Here is a 20989-nt window from a genome sequence, read left to right on the forward strand (position 1 = left end):
TACCCACCCAGACCATTCCGAGTTCTCCCCATTTATCACCACCCTCTGAACTCTCCCTGTATCCAGTTTTCAATCCATGTACTCACCCTATGGTCCATAGCAATGGACCTTACTTTGTACAGTAAGCGTTTATAGGGAACTGTATCAAATGCTTTTGCAAAATCCAGATACACCACAACTATGGGCCTTCCTTTATCTAGATGGCAGCTCACCTCCTCATAGAAGGTTAATAGATTGGTTTGGCAAGAAGGATTCTATATGAATCCATGCTGATTACTGCTAACAATACCCTTCTCATTACTAAAATTGTGTATATAATCCCTTATCACCCTCTCCAAGAGCTTACATACTATTGATGTTAGGCTAACTGGTCTGTAATTCCCAGAGATGTATCTTGGTCCTTCTTTAAATATTGGTGCTACATTGGCTTTTCTCCAATTCCAGTCAGTAGACTCTTTGTAAAAATTAGGAACAATGGTCTGGCAATTACTTGACTGAGTTCTTTAAGGACCCTCATGTGCAAGCCTTCTGGTCCCGGTAACTTATTGTTACGTTTTTCAAGTCTATTTCTAATTCTGTCCTCTGTTAGCCATAAGGGGGCTTGCTGTGATGTGTCATGAAGATAAACATTGCAGTTACAATATCACAATAGTGATATTGATGTTATAGCTATCTGGTGTGCTGATACTGTCCAATATGTACAAAAATTCCCTACTATAATGAAGTCTTTTGTTCTGGTACTGACATCAAATAGGAACATTATAAATGTATAAATAAATAAAATAAACATATTCTATATAGCCAAGCAAACTTAGATTTGGTTTAAACCTATAGTCATGCAGATATATTAAAAAATAATTAAAATGTCCTTTGCGCATAGCGTATTACCTTAAAACAGAGCTAGGTCAGCACTGTGGCTCAGTGGTTACCTCTTCTGCCTTTCGGCTCCAGTTTTGATGAGTGAAGTTTGCCTGTTCTGCCTGTGTTTGTGGGAGGTACAGTAATTGACTTCTGTCTAAACTGGACTCAGTATGTGTATTGCATTGGAGATAGAGCAGCCTTTCTCAACATTTTCAACACAGAGGAACCCTTGAAATAGTTCTCCGGTCTCAGGGAACCCCTGCTAAAAATGAGAAATCTACAACTCATGATATATTAGTGTGATGGTCAGTGGGAAGAATGGTCCTTACACATAGCTAAAAAGACCAATGGTGTGAGTGGGAACTTATCTGAGAGGCAGAAATTGCCCAATGCTGAAGGAACCCCTAGCAACCTCTGGAGAAACCCTAGGGTTCCATGGAACCCTGGTTGAGAATCACTGAGATAGAGATTGTAATCTCCTTGAAGGCAAAGACTGATATGAATATACAGTACAACGTATGTAGAGAGCTGCATAAATGATCCCTGGGTCAGTTGATAACTTCCCATGTCTTCAAATACCAGCTCTATGCTGACGACACCCAGATCTATCTCTCGATTCCTCAACTCAGCACCTCAATCTCCTCACACATCACAAAATTACTGAGCGACATATCATTATGGATGATGTACATATTCACCAGGAGTCTTTAGTTACCATCCAAAGGTTTTTTATTGCACAGAGATCACAAAGACAAGTGCAACCTTTTGGAGCAGCGCAGGTCCCCTTCGTCATCACGTGCCTGATGAAGAGGTCACATGCCTCCAAAACATTGCACTTGTCTTTGTCATGTGATCTCTCTGCAATAAAAACCTTTGGATGGTAACTGAAGATTCCTGGTGTGCTGGTGAATATGTACATTGACTTTTTGTTTCTGGTATCCAGATGATAATCGCTGCAGCACCCGTTACTGATGAGCCTTGTTTCCAGAAAAGTGTGAGATAGGAATATTGATAAGACTATATCAGTATGGATGTCCCACCATTTCCTCAAACTCAATCATTCTAAAACTGAGCTTGTTATATTTCCTCCTCCACGATCCCCTCTGCATGACTTTACCATTGAGATCAACGGCACAACCATTGGTCCCATTGTAATCCTTGACTCTGACCTCTCCTTCAGCCCCCACATCCAATCACTGGCTAAATCCTGCCGCCTTCACCTCCGAAACATTTCCAGAATTTGCCCCTTCCTAACTGAAGACACAACAAAACAACTTATTCACTCCCTGGTTATTTCCTTCCTTGACTACTGAAACTCTCTCACACAGGCTATATACCCTTCACCATAATATGAATGCTGCTGCCAGACTAATACACTTTACTAACCAATCCGTGACTGCTGCCAATCTCTCCACTGGATTCCTCTACCCCACCATATAATACAGTACAAAATACTAACCACAACATACAATGCCATCCACAACATCCCCCCCCCCCCCCCCCCAGCTATATCACCAATCTCATCTGCAGATATCGCCCAAATTGTCCTCCTCCCAGGACCTCCTGCTCTTTAGCTCCCTTGTTACCTCCTCCAATGCTCTCCTCCAGGACTTCTACAGAGCCTCTTCCATCCTCTGGAACTCCCTGCCCCAGTATTTCAGGTCAGCTCCTAACCTGTCCACCTTTAGGCGATTATTGAAAACTCCCTTATTCAGGGATGCCTACCCCACCTCCACCTAAGAACTGTACTGGAGTCCCCTCCATCAGATCATGCCCTGCAGCTATTACCTTTTGTACCCCCTCCGCCTCCCTTTATGCAGGGCCCTGCTGAACCTTCTGTATTGAACTGTATTGTAATTGCACTGTCCCACGTTTTATAGTAAAGAGCTGCGTAAACTGTTGGCGCTATATAAATCCTATATTATAATAATAACATGAATACCTTAAATAAAATCAGTAAAAATGTACTCCTCTAATAAGCCAACCTTTATAGCAGGACAGTTTCTTGTAGTCTATTGGATTAGAACAGGGGTCTTCAAACGAAAGCTCATGGGCCAAATCTAGTCTGCTGCAAGACTTTATCCGGCCCCCTGATGTTAGAGGGGACTCTGATGGGGACCCAGATGTGAGGGGGGATCTGATGGGCACCCTGATGTGAGGGGGTGACTCTGATGGGCACCCTGATGTGAGGGGGACTCTGCTGAGGAATCTGATGTGAGGAGGGCTCTGCTGGAGACCCTGATGTAAGGGGGGGTGCTGATGGGGACCCTGGGGTTAGAGGGGGACTCTGATGTAAGGGAAGACTTTGATTGGGAGCCTAATGTAAGGAGGAATCTGATGGGGACCCTAATGTGAGGGGGAATCTGACGGGGGGCCTGATGTGAGGGTGAATCTGATGGGGGCCCTGATGTGAGGGTGAATCTGATGAGGGCCCTGATGTGAGGACGAATCTGATGGGGGCCCTGATGTAAGGGGGTACTCTAATGGGGGAACTCTAATGGAGACCCAAATGTGAGGGTGAACTCTAATGGGGACCCTAAATGGAGGGGGAATCTGATGGGGGTCCTGATGTAAGGGGGAATCTGATGGGGACCCAAATGTAAGGGGGAACTCTAATGGGGACCCTAATGTGAGGGGGAATCTGATGGGGCCTTAATGTAAGCGGGGACTCTGATGGAGACTTTGATATAAGCGGGTTCCAAAAGAATATATTTCACCATAAGTGGACTAATTTGTTGCCATCATCCTATACAATAATATGTGAGAAAGAGTCCCCCAAGGAGGATTATGATTTTAAGGGCAACTGAGTAATGGTAAGTATTGTCTCCTAGATGTCCTTTCCTCAGGGGCGGTTCCTTGTGGAAGACAATGTACATATATAATAAAACATAAATCAACATTGAGAATCATATAAACAGAATCAATATTGATTTATGTTTTATTATGGATGTACATTGTCTTCCACAAGGAACTGCCCCTGAGTATAGGACAAGTTCCTGAAACGCGCTGGGCATAATTTCCATCTAGGAGACGATACTTATTTGTATTTGTTGTACATTCTGATGTTGTTCTTAAATAGTAGAATTGCTATTTCTATGCAGATATTGTCTTTTTATAATTTTTAATAAATGACAATTTGTTATAAATCAATACTTGGTTTTGTACCATTACTCAGTTGCCCTTAAAATCCCAGTCCTCCTTGGGGGACTCTTTCTAACATATAAGCGGGAGACACTGATGAGCTCAAATTTATTTGGAATTTCTTTGCTTTGTTTACTGAACTTTTTTCTCCATTGCTCTAATCTAAATGATATTCCGTTGATTAGAAAAACATTGAATGTAAAATGTATTCATTCATTTAAATGTGGTTCTTTAATTGATAAAACTAATTTTTGTTCAGCTTGTGATTATTTGTAAAATACACAATGTGGTCCATGTACTGAATAGTTTGGAGACCCCTGGTATAGAATATATCAGTGGCATTCTGATCTCATGCCACACAGATGGCACCAACTGCATTGAAAGTCTCCATTCTCAGGATTATTGCCCCTGCCTAAGACAAATGCCCCATCCATTTGTTGGTGTCAGGCAAGTACACTCTGAAGGTTAACTCACAGTACAGGCGCTTGAAACAAACCATCCAGACACATTCCTAATCTGTGTGCCTGCCCAGACATCTATCTTTTTACACTGTGACTCTCCATTCTAGGTCCAGTAGCATTGATGATAAGCGGTGGATGTGGAGGATGCGCTCTGTGGCTTGTTATATATCCTTTAGACTGTATCAAGTCCCGGATTCAGGTCCTCTCCATCACAGAGGAACAAGCCGGCTTCCTCAGGACATGTTCAAGTATTGTGAAGAATGAAGGTATGTCTGCTTGTAGAAAACATAAAATGCAGCAATTCCAACTGCATGAATATGTATTGAGGTTAGTAGAATGTCGTTCTGAAAACTGGAAGATTTCATCACTTTTTGAGCACCATGCAGTGAATAAGCTGTGATATCACCACAGTTCACTTCTAAACACATCAAATCTAACTTTTTTTTTAATTATTTTACTTTCAGATATAGCGAGGAAATGTTTGACCTGAATTGTTGTCTGTCCCTTTGGGGAGCTTTCTCGTCACTTCCTGTTCTGTGTGACACTTGTCACCTATAGTCAGGAAGTGAAGGGCAATTTCTTCAATGAGTCCCAGGAGGGAAGATTCCCTCTCACTTCCTCTTCTTCTGTCTGCCATCTTGCCAATCGATGGGAGCACAAATGGCAATAAAAAGCGCAATGAGAAAAAAAAAAAATCTCCTCTGCAGTAGGACATTCCCTTTTGCCGCAAAGTTTTTTTTTTTTTTGTTTTTTTTTTTTACATTAACATAGAGCGTTGTTTCTTAAACTTTTTTGCCTTGCGCCACACCAAAAAGATCCCAAAAATTTTCACGGCACACCTGTAAAGATTTAACAATTTTTGTGGTGTAGAACTTTTTTTTTTTTTACATATATATTTAATTTTAAGTTTAACCACTTCAATGCCGGGCACTTTCGCACCTTCCTGCCCAGGCCAATTTTCAGCTTTCAGCACTGTCACTTTTTAAATGACAATTGCGCGGTCATACAACACTGTACCCAAACTAAATTTTTATCATTTTGTTCCCACAAATAGAGATTTATTTTGGTGGTATTTGATCACCTGTGCGTTTTTTTTTTTTTTTTTGCTGAACAAAAAAAAAAAAAATCCCAAAAATGTTGGAAAAAAAAGTTTTTATTTGTTGTTACGTTTTCTCCTTCACTGATGGGCACTGATAAGATGGCACGGATGAGGTGGCACCAATGAGATGGCACCGATGAGGTAGCACTGATGGGCACTGATAGGTGGCACTGATGGGCATTGATGGGCAGCACTGATGAGCACTCATAGGTGGCACTGATGGGCACTGAAAGGCTGCATTGATGGGTACTTATGGGTGGCACTGATGGGCACTGATAGGCAGCATTGATGGGCACTGGATTTCACTGATAGGCATCACTGACACTGGCAGACATTTTTCAATGGCACTGATTAGCAGCTGCCTGGGCCCTGATTGCCATTTCCCTGGAGGCCTATGGTGGCATACCTGGTGGATCAGTGTGGTGGCCATCCCTGGTGGTCCTGGATGGGCATTCAAGGTGGGGCTGTGCAATCAGCACAGACCCCCTCCTGTCAGGAGAGCAGCTGATTGGCTCCCCTCTACTCACATCTGTCAGACGCGAGTGAGGAAAAGCAGATCAGTGGCTCTTGGTGTTTATATTATGATCAGCCGTGATTGGAGACAGCTGATCACGTGGTAAAGAGTCCCTGTCATTTGCTGGGGGCCATACACTTAAAGGCCACTTTATTAGGTACACTTTGCTAGTACCGGGTTGGACCCCCTTTTTGCCTTCAGAACTGCCTTAACCCTTCATGGCATAGATTCAATAAGGTGTTGGAAAGATTCCTCAGAGATTTTGTCTATATTGACATGAAAGAATCACGCAGTTGCTGCATATTTTTCGGCTGCACATCCATGAAGCGAATCTCCCTTTCTACTATATTCTCAAAGGTGCTCTATGGGACTGAGATCTGGTGACTGGAGGCCATTGGAGTACAGTGACCTCCTTGTCATGTTCAAGAAACCAGTGGTGAGATGATCTGAGCTTTGTGACATGGTGCATTATCCTGCTGGAAGTAGTCATCAGAAGATGGGTACACTGTAGTCATAAAGGGATGGACATGGTCAGCAACAATACTCAGGTAGGCCGTGTCATTTAAATGATGCTCAATTGGAACTAAAGCCGCGTACACACGGGCGGACTGTCTGGCCAACTAAGTCCGTCAGACAATCTGACGGACAGTCCGTCCTACTTTTGAATGAACGGACTTGACCACACACGATGAACAGACAGTCCGTTGAAAGCTTGCGCGATGACGTGTACAGCACGTACGACGGGACTAGAAATAGGACGTCCAATACACTGCAATTCAACCTTCCGCCGTGTAAATCCTTTCTGAGCATGCGCCATACTTAGTCCGTCCAACTTGCCTACTCACGAGCGGACTGTCCGCTGAAACCAAAGTTGGACGGACAATATTACGGAAATTCCGAAAGACTTAGTCCACCAGACTGTCCGCTGAAAAAGTCCGCTGAAGCCCACACACGAGCGGATTGTCCGCTGAAATGTGTTTCGGCGGACTAAGTTGGCCAGACAGTCCGCCCGTGTGTACGCGGCTTAAGGGGCCAAAGTGTGCCTCACACACTATTACACCACCATTGATACAAGGCAGAATGGATCCATACTTTTATATTGTTAATGCCAAATTCTGACCCTACCATCTGAATGTCGCAGCTGAAATCGAGACTCATCAGACCAGGCAACATTTTTCTCAATCTTCTATTGTCCAACTTTGGTGAGGCTGTGCGAATTGTAAGGTGGATAAAAATCAATGTTTTTTTTGAAAAAACAAAACCAAAAAAAACTTTTTTTTTTTTTTATTATATATTTTTTTAAATAAAATGCTTTTGTTTAACCACTTCAGCCCTGGAAGGATTTACCCCCTTCCTGACCAGAGCATTTTTTGCGATTCGGTCTTGTGTCACTTTAACTCACAATTGCGCGGTCTTGCGACGTGGCACCCAAACAAAATTGATGTCCCTTTTTCCCACAAATAGAGCTTTCTTTTGGTGGTATTTGATCACCTCTGCGGTTTTTATTTTTTTGCGCTATAAACAATACACAATTTTGAAAAAAAAATGCAATATTTTTTACTTTGTGCTATAATAAATATCCCCCAAAATTATATAAAAAACAAATTTCTTTCTCAGTTTAGGCCGATACGTATTCTTCTACATATTTTTGGTTAAAAAAAAAATCGCAATAAGTGTATATTGATTGGTTTGCGCAAAAGTTAGAGCGTCTACAAAATAGGGGATAGATTTACGGCATTTTTATTATTATTTTTTTTTTTACTAGTAATGGCGGCAATCTGTGCTTTTATATCATGACTGCAACATTGTGGCGGACACATCAGACACTTTTGACACTATCTTGGGACCATTGTCATTTATACAGCGATCAGTGCTATAAAATTGCACTGATTACTATGTAAATGACACTGACAGGGAAGGTGTTAAATACTAGGGGTGATCAAGGGGTTAACTGTGTTCTCTCAGTGTGTTCTAACTGTAGGGGGGATGGGCTCACAAGAACATGACAGAGATCACTGCTCCCGATCACTGCTCACGCCCACTAGTCTGCAATTTATTGGGACGCTGGATGGCAAGTGGTTAAGGTACATTAATAATTTAGTTTATTCAGCATGAAATGGAGCTTAGTTATGTAGCATGAGGCTGTATATTCTGCAATATTTTGATTTTTGGTAAACTCATTCAATGAATCCAAGCTCTGCGAACTGAGATTCCATGCACTGCATTGATGCATTCACACAATTTCACAGTAACCATGAGATAAAACAAAGTTCGGGAATATTCCTCTATCCCATTGTTTTGAAAATCTATGTACACTACAAACTGTACGACTGAATTGGTTCTGATATCGCTGTTTTACTAACCTGACAGCTCATTATTCTAAATAGGAAACCTTCATTTAGTTTGTAAACATGAAAGATTCTAACTACAGCAAGAATAAGTCCTTACATTTAAAGAGCACCTGTCATTTCAGATCCATCATGGCAGCGCCTGTTAGCGGGCATCCAATCCCCTGCTGCCGCCACGTCCCTTACCTTGTTGTGTCACTGCTACATCACCAGCAATCCCATTAAAGTGAATGGGACTGTCGGTGAGTCAACAGCAGGTCAGAGGAGGAGCCACTGAGGGACAGAGATGACAGTTGCTCTTTAAAAATTATGATTTAAATCAAGCCTTTTTACTATTGATTTATCTAACTAATTAAATAACGATTTAAATCGACTTGATCTAAATCAAATCCACCCTGGCGAATTGTAGCCTCCGTTTCCTGTTCTTAGCTCAGAGATGGTATTCTGCGTACCTTGGATTTAATAATTGGTTATTTGAGTTGTTGTTGCTTTTCTATCATCTCAAACCAGTCTGTCCATTCTCCTCTGACCTCTGACATCAACCAGGTATTTTTGTCCACACAGCTGCCACTCACTGGATATTTTCTCTTTTTCTGAAGCTTCTCTGTAAACCCTAGAGATGGTTATGTGTGAAATTCCCAGTAGATCAGCAGTTTTTGAAATACTCAGACCCGCCCGTCTGGCACAAACAACCATGCCATGTTCAAAGTCACTTAACCAATTGCGCCTGCCATATGACGTTGGCAAAGTGTTTGCGATATCCTGACCGGATGTCATATGACATCTTTCTGGATATCAAGCCACTGCGTGCCCCCGGGGGACAATCGTTGTTGTGGTTTGTCAGTCTACACACCGCAACTCCGATCTAGGTAAAGAGTCTCTGACAGAGACTCCTTAGCACGTGATCAGCCACGTCCAATCACAGCTGATCATGATGTAAACAGGAAGAGCTGTTGATTGGCTTTTCCTCACTCACGTCTGACAGACACGAGTAGAGGAGAGCCGATCGGCTGCTCTCCTGACAGAGGGGGTCTGTGCTGATTATCAGCGCAGCCCCCCCCCAAGGATGCCCACACTGGACCACCAGGCATGCCCACCACTAGTCACCACCAGGTATGCCAATTAGTGCCCACAATGGATGCCAATCAGTGCCCACAATGGGCATCACTGATTGGCAGGCATTATTGTTTGCCACTGATTGGCATCCATCAGTACCATCCATTAATGTACATCAGTGCCAGCTGTCAGCGCCCATCCGTGCCGCCTATCAGTGCTCATCTGTGCCGCCTATCAGTGCCACTTATGTGTACCCATCAGTGCTGCATATTAGTGCCCATCATCGGTGCCCATCAGTGCCGCCTTTTCAGTGCCCATCAGTGCCGCCTTATCAGTGCCGATCAGTGAAGGAGAAAACGTACTTATTTACAAAGTTTTGTAACAGAAACAAAAAAAAATGTGGTCCTTTATTTTTAAATTCATTTAGCAAAAAAATAAAAACTGCAGCGATGATCAAATACCACCAAAAGAAAGCTCTATTTGTGGGAACAAAATGATAAGAATTTGTTTGGGTGCAGTGTAGCATGACCGTGCAATTGTCATTCAAAGTGCAACAGCGCTGAAAGCTGAAAATTGGTCTGGACAGGAAGGTGTATAAGTGCCCGGTATTGAAGTGGTTTAATCCCATTTCTTCCCCATTCAGATGCTCAGTTTGAGCTTCAGCAAGTCGTCTTCACCATGTCTAGATCCCTTAATGCATTGAGTTGCTGCCACGTGATTGGCTAATTAGCAATTTGTGTTACAAAGCAATTGAACAGGTCTAGCTAATAAAGTGGCCAGTGAGTGTATATAAGCTACTCCGCAATATCACATCAGGGTGGATCTCAAGTCGGATGTAATTACAATTTTTTTGTGTGTATATAGAACAGGTCCTGTATACTGTGTTGTGTTTGTATTTAGCTGTTTGGTTGGAGATGATCTTTAGAATTGTTGATGATTTACTGCTCTGTTTTTACTTGTAGGATTCTTGGCGTTATACTCGGGACTGAAGCCTACGCTGATCCGCGCGTTCCCAGCCAATGCCATCCTCTTCCTGGCCTTTGAGTACAGCAGGAAACTGATGATGCAGCAGGCTGAGTCCTACTGATCTGCAGCTCACGTTGTCTGCCAGGATATGTATTATCTAAGGGTTAAGAGGCAATACTGCACACTACCAATGGAATGTCACGTGTGAGCGGACGCTGGTGCTGGATGCCCACTAGTGTCTAGTGATTGGTGAAAGCCAATCAACCAGCTTTCATTAGACTTATTACAATGTCTCAGATATCAGAGAGATATTACTGTCTAATGTTGGCTGTACCAAGCTATGTTGCAAATTTAGTTAGTTCTTTGCAACAAGACAGACATCTACATTTAATTCTGTTATATCAACAGAAGAATTTACACCAGTACCTTGTCCAAACGACCTGTTTGTAAATGGTTTCAGTTGTGTTAAGTTTTGAAAGAAAACTATAGTTTCCAGTGTATTGGAAGCTCTTTTTTTATGTTTAATGTGATATTCCAAGCTTAGATACTACCACTCCACCTGGCTAAGCCCTGCATCTTGTGGCAAGTCCAGAGTCTGGGTGTCATGTCACATTCGGGTACCCATCACATTTTGCCATCCACTGGAGTGCGCATGCGCGACGCCATATTCGTTCCAACACTGTTGTAAGACACCACTTTGCCACACAGCCCCTCAGGGGCTCGCTTCGCTCGCCATGCTTTGGGCACGGCCTCACTTCGCTCAGCATAATTATAATCTAACTCTATGTCCACTTGGATGGTGGGGCTTGAACCTGGACTGAGGGGTGTCGTGACAAAATTCTGCGCAAGCGCAGATCGCCACAGTGTTGGAACGCATATCCAGTGGGTAGCCAAATGTGATGGGTTGCCATATGTGACGAAACATGGGCACTTGTGTGTCTGCAGGATAACAGGTATTAAAGTGAGAAGATTTTCCTGTGCCTCCCCTAGAGGGCACCCTCAGGCATATTTTCCTCCTACCCTTATTTCAGGAATGGCTCTATTTGTTTGTAAGGATTAAAGGATTAGTTCACCTTTAAAAAAAATACTAAGCAGTCCATGAACACTATCTCCATAATTTTAAATGGATTTGATTTAAAAAAAAAATCTATTTATGCTCCTGTAGGTTATTTGTGAACGTAGTGCAGCTTGCCCCAAACACTCCATTCTGTCTTTTTCTTTAGGGCGGACCAGCTATTAGGACAAGCGCCCCCTAGCAGTACAGGAGGGAGCGCTGTACTTCTTCTGAGCACTGTGCATGCGCACTCTGCTCTCCGCTGAGCTGAGACTGCTGAGGTCATCTGCAGCGACAAGAGATAGCACTGCGCAAGTGCAGGGCTCAGAAAGATGGATCTTGCTCCTGGACCTGCATTAGTGTTCATGGACTGCATAGAGTATTTTTTATTTTTATTTTTTAAAGGTGAACTAACCCTTTAAAATTAGATACACTCAGATTTTAGCATGTTGGTCAAAAAGCTGGCTCACTGGTGGCCAGCTGATTTTTTTTTAAGCTTACGAACACCAAAAATATTCTCAGCCGCAATGCTTTCATCTTTATCCAATCATATGAATGACCACTAGTTAGCATATGCTTTGAATGCAAAGGAATGGTTATGTTAGAAATACATTTGGAAGCCAACCCTTATTAAAAGAGAAGTATGGAGTTTTTTTTTTTTTTTTTTAAAGAATCATACTTGCCTAGGTGGATGCAGCATTGGTGTGATGCTGCATTTGTCCCCTGCTGGCTCTAACACTGAGAACTGAGCGATCAAACACTGACGATCCCTCTGTTCTCAGAGCTCTGTGAGCAGAGAGCTGGCGACTGTCAGTCACCGCTCTCTGCTCTGCCCCTCCTCGCTCACTGGATCGCTGGGCTGTGGAGGGGGATGGGAGCGGCCAGCTCAGGCTCTTAGCGGGCATGTGGGCGGATCCCAGCTTCATTGTCTCGATCTTGCCCGAGCCTGGATTGGCCCTGTGGTGTCAGCCGAAAGTACCTTGACTCCTGTGACCTGCCGAAAGTAGGTCACAGGAGTGCAGAATGAACTGCACGCCTGTGATCCACAGGAGAAGTACAGTCAAATGAGCTTTGGCTGTACTTCTCCTTTAGAGCACATTTTTTTTTCCTGTAGGATAGAGTAAGGTTTGGTTATAACCTCACCAGTTTTGTTTTGTTTTTGCCATCAATGTGCCTTTGGGGAAATGTATCTATACTTCCTGCTCTGCAGACATAATAGGAAGTCAGAGGAAATCTCTCCAAACAGCTGAAAATCCTCTCTAATGCCCCATACACACTATCAGTTTTTCAGCAGAATTTTTCCTTCAGGTTTACCAAAACCATGTAGTGCAAGGGCCTGCCTGATTGCATAGAAATTGAAACTCCTAAAGTTTGACCTCATAGTATATGGTTTTGGTAAATCTGAAGGAAACACTCAGCAGAAAAACTGATAGTGTGTATGGGGCTTTATACAGTTTTCATCAAAACAGACGGCCCCATTGGAAGATTTCCCTTCTATTCATGTTCTGGCGACAAATCAGAATTTTGACTGTTTTTCTCACTTTCAATTCCTGTGACAGCAGTCACTGTGACAAATAAAGGGGTGGCCATTTTGACTTGCCTGGGCAGTCAATAAAATCGCTGCTTAACTGTCTACTGCCTCCTTTTACACTTAAGGCAACATTTCTGAGGTGGTACGGGAGTGGGGTAAACAGACCTCCCAAAACACCCAGCCCATTGAAATTAATGCGCTTCCAAAGAGCTTCGGCAGCGCCCCAACACGGGTGCTTTTAACCCTTTATTCGGCCGATTGCAGGGGCTAAAAGCTCCCCGCTAGCGGCTGAAAAGCACCGCTAAAACAACAGTAAGCTAGTGGAGCTTTACCGCTAATGGCCGTGGCTGAGTGTGAAAGGGATCTAAAGTTTATTGTAAGAAAACATATAGCAATGTAAGGTATGTATATGACATGAAGTTTTTTTTTTTTAAGTTTTAATAGCCTTTTAAATGACAGTATCATTTTTATTATTTTTTGTAAAGTAACCCCTCACCTTGCAAGCAGCTTATCTGGTAAAATACATACTTTCCTCCCCACTTCCACTGTCTTCAAACTGCACTCTGCCACCGTTTTTCCCTATGGATGAGCCATATTCTGCTTGATGGTTGAAGACCTCCATGGGTACGGTTCTCCCATTGAGATGAGTGGGGCTGCAGCACCCATTCAAGGTAAGAAGAGGACCCAGAGCCAGCCAGCAAAGGCAGCAGGGTCAGACGGTGAAGAGAGTTGGAGCAGAGGGGCTAGTTAATAATTTTACCAGGCATGCTGTACACAGGGTTAGAATTTTACTATTTGGGGCCCCCATGCGCTCTTGCCATAATGTGCAAGCATGCAAAGCATATATGGACATTATTGCAGACTTGCCTCCCAAGGTGCCCTCCTCCAGCGATGAGCCATCTACACTCCTCTTTGTCACCACTGCTGCCATTTTCTCCCAGTTCCTCTACATGTTGGGTGTCTTCTACCTTCTTTTTTGGCAAGCCAGTAATAACTTGCCTGTTACCAATTTTTCAAATGAATATTTAACTTTTTGTGAAATTGTCCATTATAGCCAAAACGAAAGTATAACTTAAGATAAAACTTTTTTTTTTTTTTTTTTATGTTTGTATAGAGTGGAGGAGCATTAAAACACCTATCGGGTTTTTAGTGCTAAAGGGGAGAATACTGCGCTCAAAAAATATGTAGTCAGAGCATATTAAAATGTAATCAAGCTGCAGCATGCAGTTGGATATACACACAGGAAACAATTGGAATTCGAGAAGCCACGCTAAAAAAGCTCAATCAGTAGGTCCAATCAAAACCATCAATCATATAAAAAGAGTCCATATGAAACACTTGTAAATCTTGATATCGCCACAGTGTGTACACACAGACACGAGAGTGCCCAACCACCGTAACTAAGCAATAACAAGAAAGAATGCCCTGGGTGATTGTATGGGTGGGGTTTAAACCCCACCCATACAATCCCCTGGGGCATTCTTTCTTGTTATTGCTTACACTATATTGGGATGTGGTGAGAGGTTTTTTGAATTGCTGGTAGCTTTCTTTATTTTTCTATAACCACCGTAACTAATATCTGCTTACCAGATGGCAAGCATAAAGGACAAATTGCTATAGCCCAGCCAAGGCCTTTAGCTTGTAGATGTCAACACTGGTGCCGGTGGGCTGGATCATACAGATCACTTCCTCTCTCCACCTATGGTATTCGTCCTGTACCCAAATGGGTGCCCCAAAAGAAAACTGACTGGCCCTAGCGTAATACTGTCTAAACTGTATTTATTAAAAGCAAGGTAATGCACTTACATTTAAGTAAAAGATTGCATGCATATTAAAAAGATGCCAGCCGACACAAACACATGGAGCCCGTCCTCCTAGTTAGATCGCGTGGTGACGTCACTGCGTGCTTTTCCTCCAGATGCGTTTCGTCATTAACAGACGTTATCAATGGGGAAGGAAGATTAAAACACCTATCGGGTTTTTACTGCTGTTAAGGAAAATCCCAATTTTTGGGTTTGTAACCAGAACAGAAATAGAAGGGAAATCTTCAAATGGGGATAATAGTTCTGGTGACATCTAGGGATACCCTCACCTTAGGCCGCGTACACACGGGCGGACTGTTCGCCCAACTTTGTCCGCTGAACAGTGTTTCAGTGGACAGTCCGCTCGTGTGTGGGCTTCAGCGGACAGTTTCAGCGGACAGTCTGACGAACAAAGTTTTTCGGAATTTCCGTAAGACTGTCCGCTGAAACTTGGTTTGAGCGGACAGTCCGCTCGTGTGTAGGCTTGTTCGACAAACTAAGTCTCGCGCATGCTCAGAAAGAATTTACACGGCGAAGGTTGCATTGCAGTGTATTGGACGTCGAATTTCTCGTCCCGTCGTACGTGCCGTTCACGTCATCGCGCAAGTTTTCAGCGGACTGTTCGTTCGTCATGTGTGGTCAAGTCCGTTCATGCTAATTTTGAACGGACTGTTTGTCAAACTGTTTGACGAACCTAGTTGGGCGGACAGTCCGCCCGTGTGTACGCGGCCTTAGAGGTTTTTTTTTTTAATTTCCTGTTTTGGCTATTGGAGAGGAAGTGAGGGGAAATTTCCTCAATAGGAGGCAGGTGGCAAAAAAGACTGATGGAGGTTATCAACCTCACAAATTGTTAAAGAGTTTATGGAAGAGTTTCCTTTTCAGAACGAGAAGAAACATTCCATTACCTAAATAATTACAGCACTCCTTATAAAGGGAGCTCATCAAATATGGCAATGTAAAGAGCAGTGATGGTGAGTAAATTGCAATAACCTGCAAACCAATCAGAATTCAGTTTATTGTCACACCAAAGATGAACTCTGATTTGCTATGGGCTTCCTCACTGTACACATTTCTCTTTGCCTGACTGAACAAGCCCTACGGCCCTACAGCTGTTGCAGAACTACAAGTCCCATGAGGCATTGCAAGGCTGACAGATATAAGCATGACTCCCACAGGCCCCTTCCACATGGGCGTCTCCATGCAACCGAATCTGCTTGCTCAGCGGGGATCGCTCAACAGGTCCTCACTGAGCAGGCAGGTGACAGCCTGTCCACTTTTAACCAATACGATCCACCAGATGGATGAAAAATAGGACCACCATCCATCTGGATTCTGCGGGCAGATCTGATAGCGGCGGATTGCAGTGTCTGCTGACATTCACTGCTCCATAAGGGAGACTGCAAGGTCCGATCGGATCTGCCTGAAAAACTGACAGGCGGACCTGATCGTACAGCCCATGTGAAAGGGGCCAAAGGCAGAGGCATGATGGAACTTGACTCCCAAAGGGAAGCATGATGGGACTTGTAGTTCCGCAACAGCTGGAGCACCGCAGGTTGGACACCCATGGCTCTATAGAGTCAGACAACCATTCCCTCTTTATATATACTTTTATTTTCCTTTATGGGTTTGATGATTATTATGTTTGCTATATATTTCGAACCCATGAAATATGGAAATATAAAAACACTGGTAAGCTAAAATATCACTCCGTAAACATTGGTTTGTTTACTTGTAGGTAGAATCTCTGGTGCTGATCTGCTTGAGCTACAGGCACAGGAGGTCATTGCATTTTACCAAATTTGTACTTCCGTTAAAATGGCGTACTGTTATTTTTGTATGTACAACGCAGATTTTAAAAATATATATGCTCCAGATAATATTTTACAGAATGTTTGTGAAAGTTGACTGAAAGTTTTAGAAACACTCCAAGGAAAATGTCTACAAATTGACTGTATGTTGAAGAGTTCAACGAAATGTATTTTTGTATTATTTACTATGCACTTTATCAGCAGAGATCTGATATTGCTGTTTCGAAAACATGTTTCAATAAAATTGGTCTCCAAAAAAGAATGTTTTATGCTACATTTTATAGAAGTGTCACTTATTTATCTGGAAGGGAAAGTCTATGTCAAGGGAAAATAACAAGAAAAAAAAGTACAGTAAAACTTTGGATTGCGAGTATAATTCATTCCAGAAACATGTAATCCGAAGCACTTGTATATCAAAGCAAATTTCTCCATAAGAAATAATGGAAACTCAGATGATTCGTTACACAACCATTTATTCATAAGTCTTTCAGTTTATAGTCCATATAAAAAGATCATAGAAATGTGATAGGTTGTGTAACCATAAAATATCCATCCACAAATGGAAGCCTCCTCAAGGGGATTAGAAGCAAAATCCAGCAGGAGCTACAGAGTATAAAGAGAGGCGCCTCTAAGTGTAGCAATATGTTGCTAACTGTTGTACCTTCATTAAATGTAACCATATTGCTACACTTAGAGGCGCCTCTCTTCTCTTTTATACTCAGTTATGACATGACGCTACTTGTATGTATATCAAGACATCGCTTGTAAAGCAAATAAGTCATTTATTTAAAAATATTGCTATAATAATCAAACCAAATTACTCTCAAAGCAAGGTTTTACAGTATACAGTACACCTCTAACAAATGCACAATTATCAATGTCAAAATCTACGATGAACTAAAATACATGACAGTTGGCTACTGTACCAAGCAAGGTTTGTGTTTAGGGCCCTATGTGTTTGGAGCCAAATACCCAGAATGCAGTAAATCAGTTTCCAGCACCGCTTGGGCCCAGCCAACACCTTTTTCACCCAGTCATAGATTTTGACAGGCTGCTGGCAGTGGGTTTAGACGCTGATCCTGAGCCTCCCGGGCACCCAAAAAACACCATTGGTTTAATGATAGTAGTCCACACCGTCCGTGTGCACGAGGACCTAAACATGCTGCAATTACAAAGATATAGCGCAACTATGGATTGGCCATACGTGTACCTACCTTCCTCTTTGATATGGCAACACAGCTCTGATTTTCTAAGCATGTGGTGTCAGCCCTGCCTACTTAATTTCTGATGGATTTCAAAGAACACAGACCTCTCCTTATCTCGTCTCTCCTCATTTGCACAAGCCCTCCTTGTGCACAGAGAACAAGGGATGTTATCCAATTTCTTATACTTTTTGCACTTATCAAACACACTCATAACCACTTCAGCCCTGGAAGATTTAGCTGCTAAATGACCGGGCCACTTTTTGCGATGCGGACAATTGCGCGGTCCTGCGACGTGGGATTCAAACAAAATTGATGTCCCTTTTTTCCCACAAATAGAGCTTTCTTTTGGTATTATTTGAACGCCTCTGCGGTTTTTATTTTTTGCACTATAAACAAAAAAATAGTGACAATTTTGAAAATAAAACTCAATATTTTTTACTTTTTGCTATAATAAATCCCTAAAAATATATATAAAAAGCATTTTTTTCCTCAGTTTAGGCAGATATATATTCTTCTATATATTTTTGGTCACAATAAGCTTATATATTGATTTGGTTTGCGCAAAAGTTATAGCATCTACAAAATAGGGGATCGTTTTATGGCATTTTTATTATTATTATTATTATTATTATTATTATTATTATTATTTTATTACTAATGGCGGAGATCTGAGATTTTTATCGGGACTGCGACATTATGGCGGACACATCGGACACATTTTTAGGACCATTGGCATTTATACAGCGATCATTGCTATAAAAATGCCCTATTACTGTAAAAATGTCACTGGCAGGGAAGGGGTTAACACTAGGGACGACCAAGGGGTTAACTGTGTTCCCTGTTTGTGTTTCTAACTGAAGGGGGAGGGGACTGACTAGAGGAAGTAACGGATTGTGGTTCCTAGCTAATAGGAAGTCAGATCTGTCACGCCTCTCAGAATAGAACAGGGATTTATGTGTTTACACACACGTCCCTGTTCTGCCTCTCGTGCCCACGATCGCTCGTGGCCAGCGGTCAACGTGACTGCCGGTGAACATAACGTCATACATAACACCTACACTGCCCCCTAGTGGTTAACTCCTTCACTACCAGTTTCATTTACACAGGAATCAGTGCATTTAAATGACAATGGTTCCAAAAATGTCCGATGTGTCCGCCATAATGTCGCAGTCACAATAAAAATCGCTGATCGCCGCCATTACTAGTAAAAAAAAATATTAATAAAAATGCCATAAAACTATCCCCTATTTTGTAAACGCTATAACTTTTGCACAAACCAATCAATAATCGCTAATTGCGATTTTTTTTTTTTTTTTTTTTTACCAAAAATATGTAGAAGAATACGTATCGGCCTAAACTGAGGAAAAAAATGTTTTTTTTATATATTTTTGGGGGTATTTATTATATCAAAAAGTTAAAAAAAAATTGAATTTTTTTCAAAATTGTCGCTCTATGCCTTCCTCTAGTAAAAGCACCTCCCCCCAATACACCAAAATACTGGCTAGGCCCACGTTTAACCCCTTGATTGCCCCTGATATTAACCCCTTCCCTATCAGTGTCATTAGTACTGTGACAGTGCACATTTTTAGCACTGATCACTGTATTGGTGTCACTGCTTCCCAAAAAAGTGACTGTTAGGCTAGGTTCACACATATGCGAATTGGATGTGAGGTTCCCCGCATCCAGTTCGCATGACAGGAGAACGTGACAGGCTCACAATGGAGGGTTCACACAGGTCCGGGGCAGCCGCAGTCCACACTTTAAAAAGGGTCGGGTGCATCTTTTGGTTCCGATTCAAGTGCAAATTCAGGCCTGATTTGCACCTGAATCGGTGAACAGGGACACAACGCAACCCCCTGCTGTGAAGCGTGGCCGCAGCATATCTAACCCCAGCCTTAGTGTCCGATTTGTCCTCCGCAATATCGCAGTCCCGCTATAAGTCGCTGATCGCCACTATTACTAGTAAAATAAATAAATAATGCCATAAATCTATCTGTAGTTTGTAGACGCTATAACTTTTGTGCAAACCAATCAATATACGCTTATTGGCATTTTTATCAAAAACATGTAGCAGAATACATATTGGTCTAAATCGATGGCGAAATTTGATTTAAATTTTTTTTTTAATTGGAGATGTTTTATAACAGAAAATAAAAAATATAGTTTTTTTTTCAAAATTTACACTCTTTTTTTGTTTTTAGTGCAAAAAACATAAAATGCAGAGGCGATTTAGTACCAACAAAAGAAAGCTCTATTTGTGGGGAAAAGGGATATTTATTTGGGTACAGCGTCGCACGACCGCGCAATTGTCAGTCACAGAAACGCAGTGCCGTATCGCAAAAAGGGCCTGGTCAGGGGGGTAAATCTTCCAGAGCTGAAGTGATTAAAAAGACTTAAAGCGGTATTAGACCAAAAATTGAATATATTGCAGTTTACCAATCATTAGATTGGTGGCTGCATTCGTTTTATTTTTTTATGCTTTTTTTTTTCTCGGTTTTCAGCTGGCCAGTAACGCACCTTCCATATTAGAGTGCCCCCATTCTTTGAACAGCAGCATAGGCAGTCTGGGGGGGGGGGGGGGATATTAGATCTACTAGCCGATTTAAACCAACAAACTGAGGCCAAATTCCATCTAAAACTTTATAAGCAGTTACAACAACAGGTTTGCTCCTATTGGGATAAAGGTTTTACGGAAATCAAATCTGATCATTGTAAGCACCCTCTCATTGGTATAGTCGTTTCTCAACCCTCAAACTGCTACATCTGCAGCACAGCTTGTTCACATGAAAAACAACAGACATAATGGTAGGATCACCAGGTGAAAAAGAAAGTCTAAAAAAGAAAACAAATGCAGCTGTCACATTTAAGATTTGGTAAGATGCAATACACACAAAGTTAGCTTTTACCTTTTTAACTTTAACTTTAACTTTTTGCTTTTTAACTTTAACCTAATTGCAGTTTGAGATGATGTACTTCATCCTAAAATGCACTAGGGGGGGCCCTTAACCTTATCAGGACATGGCACCTTTAGAAAGATGTTCATTGTACAATAATGAGTAGGAGATACTCCTCACATTACACAACAGTTATGTAAGCCTGACATTAAGGGAGACATTCCCTTCTGCCTGAAGGAACAACACTGC

At 42.1% G+C, this 20989-nt stretch overlaps 1 protein-coding gene across 1 annotated transcript in view; it reads left to right on the plus strand.

Moving 5' to 3' along the window:
• LOC143983985 (mitochondrial ornithine transporter 1-like) overlaps window positions 1-16903 on the plus strand; it is a 40577-nt gene extending 23674 nt beyond the window's left edge. Inside the window, exons 6-7 of the mRNA XM_077484206.1 lie at window positions 4571-4729; window positions 10443-16903. Coding sequence (XP_077340332.1) covers window positions 4571-4729; window positions 10443-10567 — 284 coding nt within the window. The 3' untranslated portion in view covers window positions 10568-16903. The remainder of the gene's footprint in view (window positions 1-4570; window positions 4730-10442) is intronic.
• The last annotated feature ends 4086 nt before the right edge of the window (window positions 16904-20989 follow it).

The sequence above is a fragment of the Lithobates pipiens genome, unplaced genomic scaffold (assembly GCF_037356315.1).
Source record: "Lithobates pipiens isolate NorthernLeopardFrog02 unplaced genomic scaffold, aLitPip1_a1.2 Scaffold_16, whole genome shotgun sequence".
In the NCBI taxonomy this organism is placed as follows: Eukaryota; Metazoa; Chordata; class Amphibia; order Anura; family Ranidae; genus Lithobates; species Lithobates pipiens.